General features: G+C 39.9%; 2 protein-coding genes across 2 annotated transcripts; both read right to left on the bottom strand.

Moving 5' to 3' along the window:
* Nucleotides 1-3579: 3579 nt before the first annotated feature.
* Nucleotides 3580-5284, bottom strand: LOC138006526 (uncharacterized). The gene has a single exon (XM_068852915.1). It carries the CDS (start codon nt 5200-5202, stop codon nt 3637-3639), a length of 1566 nt encoding a protein of 521 aa, XP_068709016.1. The 5' UTR covers nt 5203-5284; the 3' UTR covers nt 3580-3636.
* Nucleotides 5285-5451: 167 nt separating this feature from the next.
* Nucleotides 5452-17593, bottom strand: LOC138006512 (synaptotagmin-15-like). Its single transcript, XM_068852880.1, has 4 exons — nt 17415-17593; nt 12972-13753; nt 9868-9985; nt 5452-8218 (listed from the first exon to the last, which is right to left on the bottom strand). Exons 1-4 carry the CDS (start codon nt 17503-17505, stop codon nt 7905-7907), a joined length of 1305 nt encoding a protein of 434 aa, XP_068708981.1. The 5' UTR covers nt 17506-17593; the 3' UTR covers nt 5452-7904.
* Between the last annotated feature and the right edge of the window lie 2611 nt (nt 17594-20204).

The raw sequence follows: 20204 nt of genomic DNA, 5'->3' as shown, positions 1-20204 counted from the left end.
ATGTCGCAAAAAGACGAGCGAAGTGTGCCTTCGTGGATAAAACCAGATAGAAGGAGTTCGCGACCGAGCTTAAGATTATTGAAGGACGGATTACACATTTTCCACCATTGTGCTGGTGTGTGGAAGTCAATCACAATGCTCGTGCGACGAAGGCCAAGAAACTTGATTCCAGGCAGCTGAGTAACGTTCTCTTCACCCTTAAATATTTTGACAATCTTCACGATGTAAACGTCATTTGGATCGGAGATGATCACACTGATCTGTTCGTCATCTTTTGGTGTAAAAACCTCTTGTCTTGGTCCTGATAAAATTCTTGCGCGAAAAACTGTTGATAAAAGATCGAATCACAAGTCAGTGGTGACAAGTGGAGACTTAAAGAAAGTTCGGTACTGTATTCCGAGTTTGGGTCATGTAGTATCTTCTGTAAAGTAGAAAATTATTGGTTTGCCACGCAATTAAAAAAGGCAAAACGACGGAAACCGGTTTGCTTGAGTTGAGAGGTGGAGACGATAAAAGCTGCTACAATACCATAAAACAGGCGGCTTTCGAGATCCTTTTACTAAACCACGGAGGATTTCCGAACATACAGCACAGGTGACCCAAACACGAATGCTCAGTCAACGTAACAATTAATAGGGTATATATGAAATGCCAAAAATCGGCTAATCCTAGTTTACAGCGAGGAAAATAAATAAAAGAAACTTACTTCACCATTGAACAACATTGAAAAACATTGAAAAGGAGGGAGCAAATTTCAAAACTAGCCCAGAACACCTCAAATCGACGCAAGGACACAAGGTGAAGTAAAAGTAAGTTTATTTTATTATATTTTCCTCGCTGTAAACTAGGATTAGGATATTTTTTCCGGCATTTCATGTTTCCCATATAAACCCCATAAATCATTACGTTGACCGAGCATTCGAATTATGTGTTTGGGAGCCTGTGGCTAGAGAAAGATTTGTAGCCAGTAGTAAATATGTTAACCAAAAAATAGTAACAGCTTGAACTTACCAATGGAAGCCTCGTTGAAATTACTTTCAAGATCGGTTTGAGGACATGTGGGGCAATACGTTGACACACATGACTGACTGACCGAAATGGCAAAACAGACGAAAACCACAGTGAAAGCAAACATGCTGAGAAGTTGTTGGCGCAACTGGTGTTGTTCACAGTTTTTGGTTTCTCTTCGAATTTGTAGTTTGTTCTTACTGGTGCTGTGTTGTACTTTTATTTATCCGTTTTTCGTGACGGAATGTCTCGGACAACAAGAATTTTGCAACAAGGGAAGGTCTCACTTCCGATGTCATAAGCGGCTGTCATGTGGGGCGACCACCAGAAACAGCTAGAAACATGCGGCTGTCATGTGGGGCGACCACCAGAAACAGCTAGAAACATCCGCACGCATGCATCGTGCCAATTCCACATAAAGTATAGCAAAGGAAATGACAAAGAAAACAAGGGAGAAAGAGACTGATCACAAGAAGGGAGAAGTTCCAGAAAAAGCCGCAGGAAACCTCTGAGATATTTTTCCAGTTTGCTGCCGTGACAGATTACAACACTTGTGACGCACTTCCTTCGGGCGTTGGTGACCTGGGTGGAAAAAAAGAGCGTCTGTCACGTTTACCCGCACCGTTGTCGAATTGTCGCCAGCGCTATTATCACAGTTTGCCGCCTTATTCGTTGTTAGTTTGATGATTTAAGCAATGTCCTAACATTTGCTTTTCTTCTTTGTTGTCGACTATTCTTGCAATTGGGTACCATACCTTTGATTACCTTGGCTATGTTTTCTGGCGTAAGTAAGTAGGCCCTTGGGAACTGAATTTCGCAATCTGTCAGGAAACACAAATTTAGCTAACAAGGAAAAGCTTATTTCCATTAATCCTCCTCCCATGATATTTTTATCAAAGATTTTTCTGGTAATCTTTCGCTACTTAGAACTAAATTAGATTTCAAATTGTCAAGTGGTCTATCAGAGTGTGGGTAGCTTTACGTGTTAGCTGAGATATTTCAAGTTATTGTAATCCTGTTGTACTCACCCACAAAAAGCAATTTACTAGGAGAAATGCGAATCCCGGGTCTCAAATGACATTCCTATCTATTTTGCTGCCAAGTTCCAGGTCATTCTAAGCAGGTAGCATCCTCTTTTTTAAGTTAATAGAATTATAGCAAATTGAATTGTAATAAGCAAGGCGACTACAAATAAACCGTTGTTGTTGATTATGTTGTGAAAGCGTGCGATATGTCGTAGCGAGTTTCGTGTCCTAATCCCAGATCTCCGATAATCCAGGATTCACTTAGGTCCTGGATTGGCGCTGACTCTTAGCTTAATTAAATGCGGTTGACCAGTTAGAAGTATGACATTGTAACAACTAGAGGTGATGTATTTATTCTGGGAGGACGCATACTAATCGTGTCGTTTTGCGAATGTCACGAATATATTTCGCGGTTATCAAGATTTCAGGATTTGGACGCCATCTTGGACTGGCTGGCCAACGGGTCACCTCGACCTGATGTGATTGTGAATCTGTCGTGCCTCGACATCGGGTTCGTATCGTAATACCCGTATTTCCACGTGCTTTGCAGTTGTGCATGTTGGTTGCTCTGTCGTTTTATTCGCTGTTTCCCAAAGGTATGTAAAGTTGTGTTGATTAATTCTAAGCATCACTTGCAAATATGAGTAAAGCTACTTATCAGAAGATCAGAAAGCTGTGTAGTGGTGTGTTCTACAGAAAACAGACGGTGCAATTCGCGCCGGCAACGATGCCGAGTTGTGATTTGTCAACTCAAGTTCTCTCGGCGTACTGCCTGAAAGCACCCCACAAGTCCACTTTCCCTGAATATTTCTGGGCAATCAGTACAATAAAAATATTATTTTACTAGACATCACTTTACTAATCTATGATTACTACTAGTATCAGGATAAAAGTTATGTTTTGTGAACCGTGGGGTTTGGCCACTGGGAAATGACATTTGCAACAACTTGAAATGGAAGCTGGGAAACAGCAAAGTCCAAGCAAGGCAACCGTGGACGACAATCTAACTGCCATTGAAGCTCGGCGTTCTGAATTGATGACTACCACAAATGGTAATATATATTGTTGGCGTTTCTTTCGAATTATACGTGATCTGATCGGCGTAGAAGAGAATAAGAACATTAAAATCAAGAGCCCGATACAACGCAAAGGCCCCGGGGTTTGAACTGATTTTTTGACAATGTTTCGGCTGACCAAACCTGGGATCTTATGTTCTCTTCGAATTTGCATTTGGGGGGCTTTTTATGCACATAAATCAGGAAAGGTGTAATGAAATATATGCATATACGAAATTAAAGCACTTGTGTTGAATGTTTTGTTTTTGTCATTTTTTGTATCTATGCCTTAATTTATTTAAATATAACGCCCTGCAATGCACATTACAATTGTGACTGAATTAAGGCTGGTCTGTCATTCAATTCAAATTACTCTATCTTGCATCGGTTCCCAATATGTTATATTCTTCATGCGAAACATTGTAAGCAAAACCCCAACTGCCCCCTCCCCCCTCCCCCCAGGACCATGAACTCCATGCAATATGATTCAGTTGCGTTCTTGTGATTTCCTATCCTTCTGGCCATGTTGTGGTTGTTTTTTTTTTTCCTTACAAATCCCCGCTGAATGTGTTTCTTCTCCGACGAACATGCGCAGTGCGGGGATTCATTAAAGGCCTGTAAGGATCAACATCCTTGCTTTGTTTTCTGAAGATGAGTTGACTGTGAAGAGCGTTCTTACTATCTGCGAACTCTTGCGTTTTGTTTGTATCCTGTTGAAATTCAGTAGCGCTATTTCTTCTTTGCGGCCTTTCAGTGCCATTGCTCGTCCAAGACTTCTTCCTTTGTGCGGAATGAATTGATGCTTCTTGCCCAGTTACTTTGTCCAACGTGTTTTCAGATGTGTTTGCAAGAGGGTTTGGTCGTGTAGTGACTGCGCTCATAGCGAAGACACCCTCAGGGTCAGACTTCGACAATCTTCTTTCCTTGGTTACAGTCAAGAACCTGTTTACGTTAATCGCTTTTCGCGCGATGCTTCTAAACGACTTTTTATTGCTCGTTTGATTTGTCACATGTAATTCTTCTTCTGGCTCCTTTAGGGAAGCCTCTTCCTCGTTTACATTGTTATTTTGGTCACTTTTTGTGGTTTCCCTTTCCTCTCCTAAAGATATCGGCTTGTGCATATTGTGAATTGCCTCGGAAGAAAGCTGTTTCTTCTGCCTTAAGCCCTTAAGTAAAGCTGTGGCGATAACAGAGTGTCCAATTTGTCGAAATTTGCCTTTAATTCGCAAGGTTTCTTCCATTGTTAGCGTTGTGGCTTCGTCTGTCTCTGTTCGACTTTGTCGGGCTCGAGACGGCTGACATTCAGCCGAATGTGAGGATTGACCGCAAGGCACTGACTTTGATCTCAACAGATGCCTGGTATCTGTGTTATTTGGCGTGAACAGCGTTGAAGATCTCGGCAAATAATGATCGCTTTGATGATCGAGTCTTGTCGCACTAAACGGTTTATTCATTCGCGATTTTCTTCTAACCGAAGGACTACAATTCGATGGAGGGTTTAGCGTGTTTAAAGCAGGTAATCGTTCACATTTACCACTTCCTTCCGAAGCGGGCCTTTTACTTCTTGAAAGTACTGAGGCAGAACCATTTCTTTGTCCGAGTGTCTGTGTGTCTCTTGAATATGCAAGAGCTGGAATATTCTTCTGTCCTACAATTTCCAGAGTACATGCATGGCGATGTGGAATATTCAGAGCCTTGGAACAATTTTCACCTTCTTTACTTGTTTTGCTATTTAAACCGCTCTTGCTTTCGGTGTCCATAACTTCAAATTTAGCATTGTCGCCATACCATACACTCGGTGGTCGAGTCAAGTTCCTGCTTCTTGTTTTTACAGAGGGTGTCTTTCCGACAGTTCGCTCAGTTCCTCGGAAACTTTGGTCTAAGGTGTCTTCCAACTCTGCTTCTTCAACTCGTCGTCTTAATGGTGTTCTTATTTGCAAGAGCGTTTCCTTCACTTTTGAAATCTCTCGCAGCTCCCTCTCGAGAATCTTCTCTTCTCTTTTGTACATTGTTATTTGTTTTTTCATCGCCAATTCTTGCATGATATTTCTGTGTTGAGCAACACCATCTCGGTCCCATTTATCCAACGCGTTTGTCTTTAGGTTGTTGCTCATGATTCCGACTTTTTTGATTACTGTAATTTTAAGTACTTATAAACTTCATTGATGGTTAAAGTACGCGCAAATAAAGCGGCTCTCTCTTGTGACATGTGCTACTCGTAACCAATTGTCGTGGTAACCATGGCAACGGGTCCCATGGGTTTAAAGCTTTCTCCAAAGATTACCAAAGCAATTATGGATTGTATAGTTGACCGGCAATTTAAACGAGAAGCACGAAATAAAAAGAAAATGTAACTCTAGGTCCTTGGTTTTAACTCTTTTTATTGCTTGAAGAGTTGTTAGCATCGTACAGTAACAGTCCGTACAACAAACCCTTAACTTTTGCGATATAAAGTAGATTCCTTTTTTTACTATATTAGCAGTATTGAGCAACACGTCCACCGATTGTCTTTTTGCTGGAATCGCGTATAATTTGCTTGTGTTTATGCTTCGAGGAACAATTAAAAATACTTTACAATCAATACATGCTTTCCATCACCTTGATGTAAGTGTACGCATGGTTAGGTTTCTAATTGTATTCTCAACAATATTCACGTCATTAACATTTCATTTCGTGCTGGTTTTTTTTTCTTGATGGTACGAGTTGAAAGCTCTGAAAGTTTAAAGCAGTATCGGGAATTTCATGAATACGTAAATAGCTAGCATGTACGAGATTTTTTGTCCTTTCTCTGTTCAAGGTTTTCATAAGCAAAGATTTTACCTCGAGGTGGCAAATTAAAGCATGTATTGATAACTTCTCAGTAATCAAGTGTAATCCGTAATAAGTTCCAATTGAATTGAACGGATGGCGACCCCTGCTTTCCCCAAAGTCAATTAGTTGAAGTCAGTTGAATCTTTATTTTTTCAGTCAAATACTTTACTTTACTGATAATATTTCCAGTTCGCTCTTAGTGCTATAACCGACGAGCGAGAAAGTAATCTGTAAAAAATGCATTAAGTAGATCTGATGTTTTACAAAAAATAAGTACTTTAAGTATTTGGGTAAACTTACTCTACCTTATCAACAAATAAATAAAAATCCTTCTTTTAAACTTAGGTTATTATCTTACTTTTCTTATATTCTAGCTCTCTTTTTATGGAGTCGTCTTTCGGTGACAATTTTTACTGGAGAGCTTTTTGCGCCACGGACCGGAACCGGAAATGAACTTTTCGCATGGCAGGAAACATATCCTCTCTAGTAGGGAAAACATACTTAACAATACTAATGTGGTAGTGTGTAGACAACTTAAATACGAAACCAGCTCACTTCTAGTTGACGTAGTTCTCTACCAATACACCAAATACGCATGGTCAGCTATGATATACTTAATAGAGATCTGCATCTGCGGTGCTACAAACGTCGCAACCTAGAGCGGTTCAAAACACATCAATTTAGTGGTTTTCAATAAGTATCGACAGCCGATGACCAGAGTCGGCCACTTCACTAGGACAAGTCGGCTACTTTTTTCCCTAAATTGAAGTTCTTGCAAATCTAAGATTAATTAATTAAATAATTAATTAAAGTTCATTTTGATGATGAGAACAGTCACTTATTGCACTCAAACTCGCCACTAACTTGAAAATGGTCTAGGTCACACTCAAGCTTTTACTGTAGTTAAATGCGTTTAACTACAGTAAAAGAAGGTAAACAAAGTTTTTACTACGGTAAGTTTAGGTAAACTGATGATAAACCATGCTTTTTTCAGGTTGGTTTACCACTGTAAACTTTACTTTCATCCCCCGCCGTTGTGATCGCAACAGACCAAATGTACGTTTATTATAGCGATACTCACCGTTATGTCACCTGTTGTCATTAATGTGCCATCCAGAGATCTATTAGCTGTCGAAACAAAGTTTCCTTTGTTCTGTGATTGGAAAAATTTAAATATCAAAAGAATTGTTTATAAACAGTGAAGTCTCCTATAGTAAAGTGAAAATAAGCCGTCATACTTAATTCCATTATTATTGAAACGATCGAAAGCACTGATGCAGGAAAAGGAAACAATGCCATAGAAGGTGTAATTACTCATTGGAGTTACTTTTGCAATCATTTCCTTTGTGTTATGAACCTACTGCATACAAATAAATAGTTTTCACCTGACGTCGCAGCAGCCATGTTGGTGTACAAAACAATAGAGAAAAAAAGTCTTTTGGAAATTTGACTATTATAATGAAAGACATGAGCCACAATTTGCTATTGTTTTGTAGACAAACATGGCCGTCTCATCACGTGATTGAAAACCATCTGGAGATAAATCGTGCGTTATGACAACTCGTGCGTAGAATAAATTTGATATTTTTTGTGTAAACCCGCTCCAAATTTGGGCCTCAGTCACTCAGTATATTTGCTTTATTATTTAACTTTTTTCCCTCTTTTCATCTGGTTCAGTAAGAAACTGTAAAATGTACTACTGTTAGCGACAAAGCTTGGACATGCTCAAAACCGTGAAACTGTTCCTTTAAAAAGTAGTGAAATTAAACTTCACTTTACTACAGTAAAAAAAGCCCAAGTGTGACCTCAACCAATGGTACTAAACGTCGCATTTTGTGTGAAATAAAACCATTCTCTAACTTCCAAATGACGGACAAAAGGATGTACTTAGTAGATTTTATAAGAAACAGATTACCAAAATGCGCACCCGTGCCATAATGCACTTTTTTGCCTCTATAAGAGAAGACATATCAGTAAAAATGATAATTAACATATTTAATGACCATTAACTTGTTAATGTATGCCAGTATTTGATCATGCTCCGCGGATTTGTCATCATTTCAGTCCAGTGCTCGCACTCAGCCCCCCTCGCATACATCATTCCCCCCAGTAGCACCCGGCCGATCAGCTTGTCCTCTTTCCCCTCTCCCCTAGAATGCATGATTGATACAAGTAAGGTGCTTGTCCCCAGATCATCCCCAGACACTGTGAAATTAAAGGACTCGTTGTAAAGTGGATCACGTGTTGCATGATGAACATTTCCCTTCTTAGTCTTGATGATCTTGTTACCAACTGAGAACGTCACTGTGGCATATGAATCTGAAAAAAAAAAGTGTGGAAATGTTAAAACGACACGGGCACGTACTATTGATTAGGCACGGCGGAGCCGGGGGGCTTCCCCCCCCCCCCCCCCAGCTAGCCCCCCCAATACAAAATACATTCCGCCGTCCCTGTTGATCATAAATTGTGGAACGTTAAAAAACCCACATATTGTTCGCGAATAACAAGGCATGGAATTTCCGGTGTGTGTTGTCTGCCAGTACGTTCTCAACCTGGCTGGACAAGTTTGAAGGACTTCTAAGCGAATGAGACCACAAGAACAAAGATACAGCCAGAGAAGTCGAGAAATTTGCCCGGCTGATGGATTCTTCGCAAAGAGTAACTTTCCTTGTTACTCCAAGTACCTCGAATTCCAATTTAAGTGGGTAACTGTATATTTTTGAAACCTTGTTCCTGATTAGACTGGATTGTCACTAATGGATGCCATTAGAAGAGCTAAGTTCATTCTTTAAAGGAATTGGGTAAACTGGTGAAATCCCCGCTACAAGTGCACCGGCCTACGACCGCCATAATCCCTGTGAAACGCTTATGTAAATTAGGAAGACAATAAGAAGTAAGAGAGGGAATCCACGTTACCCATGAATGGATAACTATTTGAAATCTATTTTTAGATTGAGCCCGCGCTGCTAAGGTTATTTTTTCTGTTGTTATCATTACCTCGCTTTCACACCAACTGACCAATAAGATGTCGTCTTTCAAATAACTAAGCAGTATATGAAGTTCTAAATCTAAATCTAAATCTCAATTAATAATCCTCGAAGAGTATGACCCATCATCGTGGATGTAAAAAAAAAAATGAAAGATATAAATAACAGTAAAAAATATAAAGTTATTTAAACTAAATAGAGTCATCCTCTTGATATTAAACATATGTGAAGACAAGGTCTGATGAGGCCCTCCCAGGGAGGGGGGGGACTCCTTGTTCCCTTGTTTCCTTTAAATATTTGCTTGTGTTCCCTTGTTCCCCAAATTACTTTCAAACTTGTTCCCAGCTTTTTTATTCCTAAAATTGTTCTAAATTGTTTTTGTTCCTTAAAATTCTTGACATTGTTCCCCTGTTCTTTTGTTTCCCAAAACCCCAGGGTGGGGGGGGGGGGGGGGGGCCCTCTGATAAAACTAACACTCATTGCAGAGAGATCTCTGAACCAAAGTTTCTTCTCTTGATTGAACACGTGAGTAGTCACGCACCGGAGAAGCTTGGCTGAACCGTTGAAAAGCAGAAACTCATTTTGCTGTCTAACAACGGAACCCAGTTTTTCTTTTAATAGTTTGTACGCTACTCCTGATGTCAAACTGCTGGTGGAGAAGTTAAGGATGGGGTCGTGTAAGCCTTGAGCTGTTCGCTATTTTGAATTACTACGCTGGAAAAATGACCTTGTAGGTTGATTCGAGTCGTTAACGATGCCTCAGTGTACATTTTCGTCTCCAGAGCCCCGTCCATGTCTGGGTCAGTACATGAAAGAGATTAAATCTGGTGTCCTGGTGTCGAAATGATTCTAGTAACCATAAACGTTCAGTCAATAGTTTTCTCCGTTTGATACCGTGTGAGTTCTCAACAGGTGATTAACGTAAGGTTTAGTTAGTTCACAAACTTACAACTGGTTCCAAAGAAAGAGGCTCAAATTCACCTGTTCCATGTGGCTCCATTTTCTTAAGATTGCATGCCCTAAGGACTATAATGGTGAGTCTGTCCAGTGTAGGGTAATATGAGACTGAGAGATGTATATCGCCAAGCTCAGATGAATGCTGAAACAAGAAAATAAAGTACTAAAAGAAACGCTGGGTAAAAGCAACACCGCAACGAGGAACGAAGGAGACACGAGCTTGAGACATTTCTTTTTGGCGACAAGGCTGTAAGAAAATGTTCAAGAGTTATACTGAGATCGAGTCTTATTTGAGCTCGTTTCACGCAATTCACGTCTCACATTCTTCCCTTACATATGTATGGGTTATTGACCAAGCGTGAGGTCAAGATGACTGGATATTGGCCAAGTTCTTTTTTTGCGTGTTTATGGACCGAGACGAAGTCGAGGTCCATAAACACGCAAAAAAAGAACGAGGCCAATATCCAGTCATCTTGACCGAACAATCTTGGTCAATAAAGGATTTATTATATGACTTAAAACACCAAAAAATGATCTTTGATCTTGCGGGACCAAGCGAGAAATCCCGAGCGGGCAGTATCGCTCCATCTTGCCCGCTCGGGTAACCAATCAGAGCGCGCGATTTGGTTCATCTTGCCCGCTCACGGAGCTAGTCATATAATAAAATACATTACTTACTTGGTGCTTCTGGAGACGCGCATGCGATGACTCTCGAGAAGACAGATTTAGATGTAAGTTCAACATGAGCCGAAAATCTTGTTCAACCAATGAACCAATGAAACCTATTTCAGTTATCTCTCACATAGTACTAGTGTTGCGATTGGCAAATTTAACGGGACAGAAAAAGTCCATTTTGTTGCTTGATTAACGGCTTAGATTTCACACATTCACTCGAATCAAAAATGAGCAGCAGTGTCAAAAGCGGGAAACATCAGCGGGGATACTAAGCTTTCAATTCCCCTCTAGCATTTACTATGAAACAAATGCAACTTAAAGCTGTGTAATTTTAATTTATAATTTCATTGAGCTAGGATTTTGAGAAGCATTCAGCCGCGGGTAGCCGGATTCTGCATCGACAGTGACATCGGTGGAATTCAAACAAGTTGAAAAACTCTTTCTTTCCCTCCTGAAAACTCATTGTATGTACTAAGAAAATTCGTGCCTCAACTTGGCGAAGAAGTGGCATCTGATTCTAATTTAGCCGACATAAAGCAATTCTGAAACTTGCAACTATTTTCGTTGCATGTGAGTTACCTGTTGTCCTGCGAGGCGGTAAAGCAGGCCTTGAGATTCAGTGACAAATCTTTTTTCAGTTTCACCAAATCACCGAAGTTTTGTGTTCGTTCCTGCTATGTACTATATTCCCCTCGTGCTTTGCCATGTAATGACCGCATTTTAGTGAACCTTAGCTTGGTTTTCTGGACTTTTTTCAAAATCGTTTGAAATTTTCTTTTGAATTAATCCTTAATTTCACCAAGCCCCATGCGATTATATATGCAAAACTAGACGCATATCTGCGTGAACAAGAGCTTTCCTGCTGTGCTGGATCGTCAAATACAAAAACCAAGAAAAAGGAATACAGTAGAGATGTCGGCTGGATTATTATTCGGGCTACAGTGATGGCAATAATTCTCGTTATTTTCTCTCATAAATGTTCGCTCGGTAAGTGATCTCTCGTAAAAGTTCGCGAACCGACACGTTCCCTAAGTGCTCGATATCTTTTAGTGTGGGTCTACCGCGAACGGTGTGTACATTTGTATGTGGTTTGAGCGAATTAGATACGATAGTTGTGCTCACTTTCAACTGCACCATTTTCGTTCAGTTAAAACTTCGAGCATGCTCTGTAAAAGATGAATCAGCGCTTTTGATTAACTTCGCGCATGCGCTCTACAAGCTTGAGTGCGATTTGTAACTGGTGAATCTTTCAGGTAATGTTTCAGTAACTTAAGACATTTCACGAAATATTCCGCTGGGTTCGCCTTGATCAACTTGCTTACGTAAACGAAAAACAAAAAAAACTAAATTACTGAGCTGTCAACTGCTAGTTAATTACAATGGGTGTTCGCTGGCTCTTTCTTGGTGATGTGATCAAGCCATCGTAGATAACGGAATGTTAAGAAACAGGCCCTGGCTCCGGAGATCAATGCCAATTGACATCCCTCCGCTGTATTTGCTTCACAAACGATCTCAAGAACACATTACTGTTGCAATAGCAAGACACATTTTTTTCTTTGTACTTCAGATATCATTTCCCGTAGACAAAACACATTAACCTTGTCAAGAATGTCAAGCTTGCCCAGGTCTTGTCTTTCAGCGTTTCATCTGGTGTGCAACCGTTTCATTTGTGACCTTATATTTTGAAAAGGTCTATTCACATTTGGATCATTGACCAAGGCACAACTACCAATTGCTGCCATAGTCGGCAGTGATTAGTCGATTTGGTTGAAAAAGAAATTGAAGAATGATATGTTTTGGCTTTTTTGTTTTGAAGTGATGCCGTCACAAACTAAAGCCTTCCGAGAATGGTGTATGATTCGCCTAAATACGGGTGAAGTGTCCCTTCCGCCCGTTGTCAAATCTTCGCGTTTGCTTGCTCTGGAAGCGGGTAAGAAGAGATAACACCCCGCCCAGAATAAACGGCTTTTTCCATTTTACACAGGTCTGCGATACATACGATAGAACTGAAGAGCTAACATTTTTGTCCAATTTCGGATACGATTATCACTGTTTCTAGAACTTGTATATGATAAGACGGTGGGATTCCCTAACCATCAATCAAAAAATTGTGCGATATCATTTTGCGAGATCGAAAGTAAATTCATTCAATTCCATCGCTGTCAAAAAAAAAGGCTATATAATGTAAGATGCCCTTTATAATGTAAGCTCGTTAATTTATGAGAAATCTCAGTTATAACGAGATCAGTAACAATTTGTTTGTCTAGAGAAGACAGAGAAGTACTTAGCTGGGTTAGAAAATTGTACCTTGTGAGCAGATCAAAGCGTACTTAGCTGGGTTAGAAAAATGTACCTTTTGAACAGGTCAAAGCGGTACGATATAAGTGACAAGCTTCGGGCGTTTGTAATGAATGGGCTGGTCGAAATTCTCTAAATGAAATTAAATATCTTACCTCTTCAACAGCTTGAAGATCTCTCCAGAGCTCAACCTTTTGGTTTCGATCTAACTCAATGAGCGGGTACAAGACCTGCCCAACAACACTCTGTTGACTTGCTCTATACCCGTCATATACACACAAACGAAGAGTGCATCTTTCAAGCTCGGAAACTGGCAGATTAAAATAGAACATCTCGTCAAAATTTGGTCGATAGGTTTTCCTTTTACATTTGCTCTGAACGACGTATTTCTCTTCAGGACACAAAATGTGCACTTTAACAAACGGGTCGCATGTTTTCACCGCTTTATCTCCACATGAGAGATTTCGAGCCTTAACCAGTGTCAGCGCCAGACTTTCCGCGCCACCATCGTATTCCAAATGAAACCATATCCGCCCGAGATTCTCTATTGGGTAGATTTCGTCTTCGTCACTCTCGTTGTTTTCTTCGGGCGCTGGGCTCTGCTCACGACTTGAAACTGATCTCGAGGTTAATCCTTCGACTCGATCTTGTGCTTCGTAAAACATTTCCTCACTCGACAAAGGAGAAGGAGATTCTTCTGAAGTGACAACTTTTTCTAAAACACATCTGCTGGATCGTGATATTTGCGCCACCGGACACGGAGGCTGCTGAGCCGTTTCCACCGTAGAAGGCGTGGGATGGACAGCGGTCTTTGTTATTTGAGAATACTGTTTGTATTTATCGGTCTGTCGTTGTCGTCTGACAAGATATAAAGTAACCAGCAAAATGACTGACAGTAAACCAAGTGAGATTGTCAAAGTCAAGGTCAAAACTGGAACTGAAAGAAAAACACAAAACACTATTAGTTCGAGCACGTCGTACTGGTAAATGAATCAAGTATGCAACTGTTTGGAACCCAACACATTAAAGGTAATCCTATCATACAGCGGTAAATAATATCTTAATCCTACTCAAGCTTTTCAGGTGTCTCAAAGAGACGTTTGCTTAAATTGTCCAGATAAGTGAGAGGAACACTTCTCTCTTTCATTTAGCTATTCTATAGGTTGTTAAGGGTAACTGAATAACACCGAACGAATACACTAATGCAACTGTCAAACTATGAAGATCCAGTCAAACGGTAACAAATGTTGCATTTTCTGGCACTCTTGGTCTTCTCTCAGACAACTGAAAGATACTTAAGTTTAGAGGAATATCCGGTTAAGATGAGATATTGACACCCATTTAATTTTCTTAGCTCTTGAACCACGTGGACGGAAATGAAGTCCACAAATAATAAGTCCAAAATCACGCTTGTTTTTCTATATACATATGTTTTTTCTTTTTCCTCGTTGGTTAATCAAAAAGACACTGTTTCTCGGCTGAACTAATAATAATAATAGTAACATAGATAACAAAGGAACGACGTCAATTCTTGTGCATATGTTTATCGGATAGAGGGTCTAAGCAGCGCTCACTAACATAAGCTTCTTTAAATCCCGCATCCTGCTAGAGCTACTGGTTTTACTCCATGTCGTATCGTCATCCGGCGTGCCTCAGTGAGCATCTGTTTCATCCTGATCTCGCGTGATTAAACCCACGTTGCTTAAACTCACTGTCACATCTCAACTGATGGACAATTTATATAGCCTTTTAGCCTAGTTCCCACTAGCGACATAACGATCATAATCATAATCATAAGCACGAACATAACGCTGTTATGTCGCTTATGTATTAGTGGGAACGTCCAGAAACATAATCATAGGCGCCCTTATGATCAACATAATCATAATCATAAGAAAATGGTCGATTTTCTTATGATTACGATTATGGCTTTGACTATGACTATGTCACTTTTCTTTGCAGTGGGAACGCGAAAATCATAGCGACTTAATGAGAAACATAATGACGCAACGGGGTCATTGTGTTTTGGCCAATTAAAGTCTAGGACCAGTACTTTCGGGTCGGTTCATTTTCAAGATGGCGGCCAGCTTCGAGGAACAGCTTACCCACTCGCACATAAGAAGCTTATGTTTATCATTATGATTATGATTATGCTTATGATCCTTATGTCGCCAATGGGAACTAAGCTTTACAATACTTAAGAACATACTGAGGATTACTTCTTGAAGGTCTTTATGTATGTTGACATTGTCTAGAGATTCTGTAACTGAACTTTTAAGTCGAGCAAACGCTGTATCCCGGATACTGTATAGCTGTCCCATCCTTACCAAGAACCAAGTTTAGCCGTTGTGTTTTCATTTCGCTTTTAGCCGTACGTGTATTGAAATTTTTCGTACCCATGCAACCTCGAGTTTTATGCCTGAGGTGAAGTGAAGTGAAGTTATTAGTCTCTCCCCCTTCTCAGGACCATTTTACAATGCTTTTTGTGGGGGACTTTGACCAGACTGCTTGTTACGCAGTTTACAATTTATTTTAGGAAGTGAAAGATGCCCCCGTCCAGATAAGGTCAGACCACAACACCGGGGACAACGTCCCCTACTCTTTTCAAGTAGTGAGGGGGCTCTTTAACGTCCCATACTCAGTATTTGATTTTTAACAAGGGCTATGAGACGGGACCTTCGGTTTACAGTCCTTATGCCAGAAGACTTGAAAGTCTAACCATTTGCGGGTATAATTACAAAGGCAGAACTTTCTCCTCAGTTATTTTAAGACCCTCAGGCTGAGTGTTGGTCCGGCCGGAGTCCGAACTACCGACCTCCCGCGTGACAGCCCTTTGCATAACCACGTTCAGCCAGCCAACATTCCGCTAAAACTGTGTTGAACCGTCCGAATGGACGAAAGAAGACAGTGAGCAAGCCCGTTGAGCTACGTAGTTACCGGAGAAAGGTTGTATCGTAAAACTGGTAGCTTGTGGGGCCATGTACTGAGAAGAAACGATTCGGAAAATGATCCCGGGAAAATAAACAGCTCAAATAAAGGAACCAATCTGGAAGGAGCCAGTTGTCTGTGGTAGAGCCGTTGCACTCGGGGCAGCCCAACTGACTTCAATGCAGATGATGGTAAGAGTGGTATTCATTTCAACCAGTTGCAGTTTACAGAATGACAAGGATAACAAACACTTTCGAGAAGAAAGCCACTTCCTGTCATGAATTTTCACGGTCTGTTTTTTTTTTTTGCCGATTGAGATTTCTGACCATCAGCAGAATTGCCTTAGAAAAGACCTAGAACCTCACTTTATTTCCTTTCATTGTTGAATTGGTTATCTAAGAAGTAAGAAATAGCGATGAAAATTTGGCTCAGTCGAATTTGCCGATAGTCGATTAGAGCACGGACATGATTCGAAACTTTTATGACATAATATTTTTTAGTTTAAATCGAAAACATGATATTAATTTCTTACTATTTAACTCAGAGAGCTTAGTTTCTAGTAGTACGAACTGCAGATCTCTTCAGTGTTTCCCTAAAAGAACTCTAAGGACTCTACTAATGACACTATGAAAGCTAAGCAGATTAATGTTAAATGTTCGTGTTATTTTGTTGCGGCCAAAAAGAAACTGTAACTGACATAAGAGAAAGTTATTGCTCATTTTGATTCCTGAAGTGGTGTATGCTTTAACATTCCGAGCATCTAATTTTTAAAGTACCAAGAACGTGTTTCTAATAAAGGTTACAAAGATCAGTCGACCAATTATGATTGTAATTCATGCATAAGGGGCATAAATACTGAAGACTTAATTTGACTTTTACAATAGTCTTAATCTATTCCAATAAGCTAATGGGGAACGGATATAAATGCAATCCAGTAAATTGAACGGTTTCGCCTGGTTTCCTAGGAAATCTCGCGACACTGACTTATACGCATTTCTGAGAGAAAGCGATTGGGCTAATAGCTAAGTACATCTATGCAACGAGGGAACAAAAAAATAATAATGTTCAGGCACTGAAGCCAATTTAAACTTATTTTGTAAAATTTGACCGGTTTTCTTGACCTCTTGATTCGAGAAAATTTATGAAAGTAAAAGAACCTAGACATTTCCGAAACATGAATCTAACTCCTCAGATTCATTAAGTTTATGGCCAAGTGTTGAACCACTGTAAAATAAAATAGTCAGCAAATATATTTATTTGTTTCACCTTGTTCATTTCATCGTGCCGTGATAATTGCCATATTACATCAGGGCTGTTAGAAGTAAAGTGAGCGATCATTTGATTTAAACAGCGTCTTTCTTTTTCAAAACATTTTCAATGCTGATGAGTAAGTCAAGTTTGTCTTCTTAATTACTTACCGTTCGAATTGAGAGAATCGAATACAAATTTGTTTATTATGGCTACTTATTTTGAGGTTAGTAACCCATGGAAAACTGGAGAGACCACGTTAAATAGGAGATTTGCGCGCTCTCTCTCAGATCGGAAGAAGATCTGAAATCCTGACCTTACTCAGTGCATTCTCTTTTGCGTTTTATGGGCTACAGTTGATCTGAAAATGGACCTACAAACTCATTTAGTATACTGCCTGGTCGCAAAATACAAACACTTACTTTTTGTCTCCTCTTGATTTTTGAACACCGTATCGGAAGAAGTGAAATTATCGTGATTAGTTACTCTCTTCTGATGAAATCTTCTCACCATTGTCGCAAAGAGAGGACTGGCTTAAAAAGGTCTCCTTTGCGTTCACCTGTTAGAGTTCATTCGAGTTTTGACACGATTGCATTGTCGTTTTGGATCAATAGAACATTTTCAGCTGACGGGAATCTATTTCAATAAGACACATTTGCAATTTAAATTTCTCATTTTGGACGTCGCAGCTGCATGCCCAGCTTATACTTTTGTTCCTCTAGACTCATTCTATCGACTTCCCTTTAACCCATTTTCCCAATTTTATTTTAATATTTCCCTTCGTTTAATTCAACTGATGAGACTGGATTTTTGACCGAAAAGCTACTAAAGATTTAGTAAATTCAGGGCCAGGTTGAACGAGTCGCGTTTAAGTTCTCGCCGCATTTTGTTCTTCCAAATGTAAATGTTCTCGACAAATGTAGACTGAAAGATGAAACGAACTGAATCTAACCAAGTCAATCGAATTTCTAACCGATTGTTCAAGTTAGAAATTGTTACCATTACTACATTGTCATATTATTTTAATTTTTCTTTAGCCACGTGTGTGTTTGTTTATGTAATTAAAATTCATAAAATATCATAGGCAGGATAAAAGCTCATCTTGGCATTCACTTTATCATACTTACATAGAAGATCTTCATAGCCAAGGAAAGTTAGCTCGGCCGCTCCTAGTTAAAACAAACTAGAACCGAGGGTGGTACCTCAGTGAACCTGAAGTGTTAATTTTCTCTGAATAAAAAATATACGATGACTGTGTTGTCCAATGCAAGTAGATTCGAAAGCCAGTTGACGTTTCGAGCCTTAGCCCTTTGTTTGAGCGAATTACAGGAGTTTGGGGTTGTAAAGAGTTTGCAAAACGCCGTGATGATGGAGCAACCTATTGGCGGGAGCATAAAGACGAGAACCTGACAAGAATGACTTCGTGAAATGAAAGTCGCTCATTGATATGAAAATGTTCGGCTCTCCATGTTGCCTTGGTGAACTGAGTCCACACTAAGTGACATGCAGTGATGGACGGTTTAAGAAACTTCATCCGATCATTTCTTTGGACTTTTCTCAAGATGTTCTTTCTTGCAGCTTCGCTCAAGTCGATTTCGTGGCGTTGTAGGGGCGGTGCATGCGAAATTGTTGTTATTTTCATAAGATGGTCATAGATCGTCTTTGCCCTGAGATTTTTTCAACGTCTGGCATCGCGAACTAGTGGACGCCTTTTAAGTTTCGGCACATGATCAACTTGGAACCTACAAAATAATGAACTTCCCAGCGAGCCTTATAAGAACATCTATCAATGCTGCACCTCTTTTCTTACAAAAGTAACCGTTCTGCCACAAAATGATTCCTTTCGTGAGCTGTTCAGTGTCTTTGCCGAAGGAACGACTTACCTAGAAAGACATCGGAAACGAGTGCGTCGAGATGTTGAAAACGTCTGTTCACAAGGTAATGCGAGATCGATACATGAAAAGAAAAATTGCAACCGATCTTCAATGAGCTCTCACTGGCCATCCTGGATTGCTCTGGAGAAGACTTGTGACAGGCTTTTTCCAAATACAACTTTACCTGTATTTAACTCTTTGCCCAAAATTATCAAAAGAAAAGAAGAGAGGCCTTTTGTTTGCTAGCAGTGGAAAATTTGAAGATGAACTCTTGCAGGCTTTTCAGTAATGTTTAGGTTTCTGAAATTTTCAATAATTTGAATAATGACGGAACGGGACAGCTCACGTTCATTCTGGATGAGGAAAGTAAATTCTTCTCATTTCTAAAAGTAAGCTAGTCTTGTCTGACGCTAAAATAAAGTAAAATTAATTAAATAGCGGTCCTTATACCCTTTTTGCTGTTTTTAAAGCCACAGAAAAGTGTCAACTCTTGTTCGACTGAAGAACTTATAATCACTATGAATCCACCAAAAAACAATGACGTGACTGGCCCGGTTGAAGGACAAAATGCATGTCTAATAATTGCGACTTCTGAGGGGAAGTTCCCCATTTGTGAATCTATTCCTCTTTTGTCTTTCTACAGCACAGTTTGAGCTTAAATAATGGGAATTTTACAGCAGCCTACCTTCAACTTATCAACCCAAAGGCTTTATCAAAATCAATTCTTCAGTATTCGCATGCAAACACAAACGCTAGCCGATGTGATAAAGACTGATTCACGGCTGAATATACTCATAAATATTCGTATCATCCGTAGACGTTCGCCAATCATAAAGCAAGAAGGGCGAGGTGCTCTGATCGTTCAAAAGACTAATATTCAGTTGTTGACTTTTAACGTTAGGTTGACATGTCTCAATAATATCTCAGTCATCTTGGCTCCACTTGTTTGCAGAATATTTCCATATCTCCAAATCCGCGTGATCGACTAATCAAGCAAAAGACCACCTAATGATGTGTTGAAAAAGAACTCGGGTGGGTACGGCTATCGAATCAAAGTATTGGCAAGCTTCGCAATTAAGGCCTATATTCCTTGTATAAGCACTGAAACAGCTGGAAAATGAGTGGCTACCGACAACTTAGGCGAACCTTAGCGACCCGCGAACCTAACTCACAGTCCATAGCTGTGAGATAGCTCTTTTTAAATGATCGTGAAATCTGATCCAGTTGCGATTGATCTCATAAAGCAATTTGTCTCAACTAGAACATATAACTGAACTACGGATATCAGATTTCCGGAATTTTTTTTTTTTTACTTTGGCTCGCCGGACACAGGCTATC

The sequence above is a fragment of the Montipora foliosa genome, chromosome 1, assembly GCF_036669935.1.
Source record: "Montipora foliosa isolate CH-2021 chromosome 1, ASM3666993v2, whole genome shotgun sequence".
Taxonomy (NCBI): domain Eukaryota; kingdom Metazoa; phylum Cnidaria; class Anthozoa; order Scleractinia; family Acroporidae; genus Montipora; species Montipora foliosa.
The sequence above is the reverse complement of the archived record's forward strand: the minus strand, read 5'-3'. Positions and strand labels throughout refer to the sequence as shown.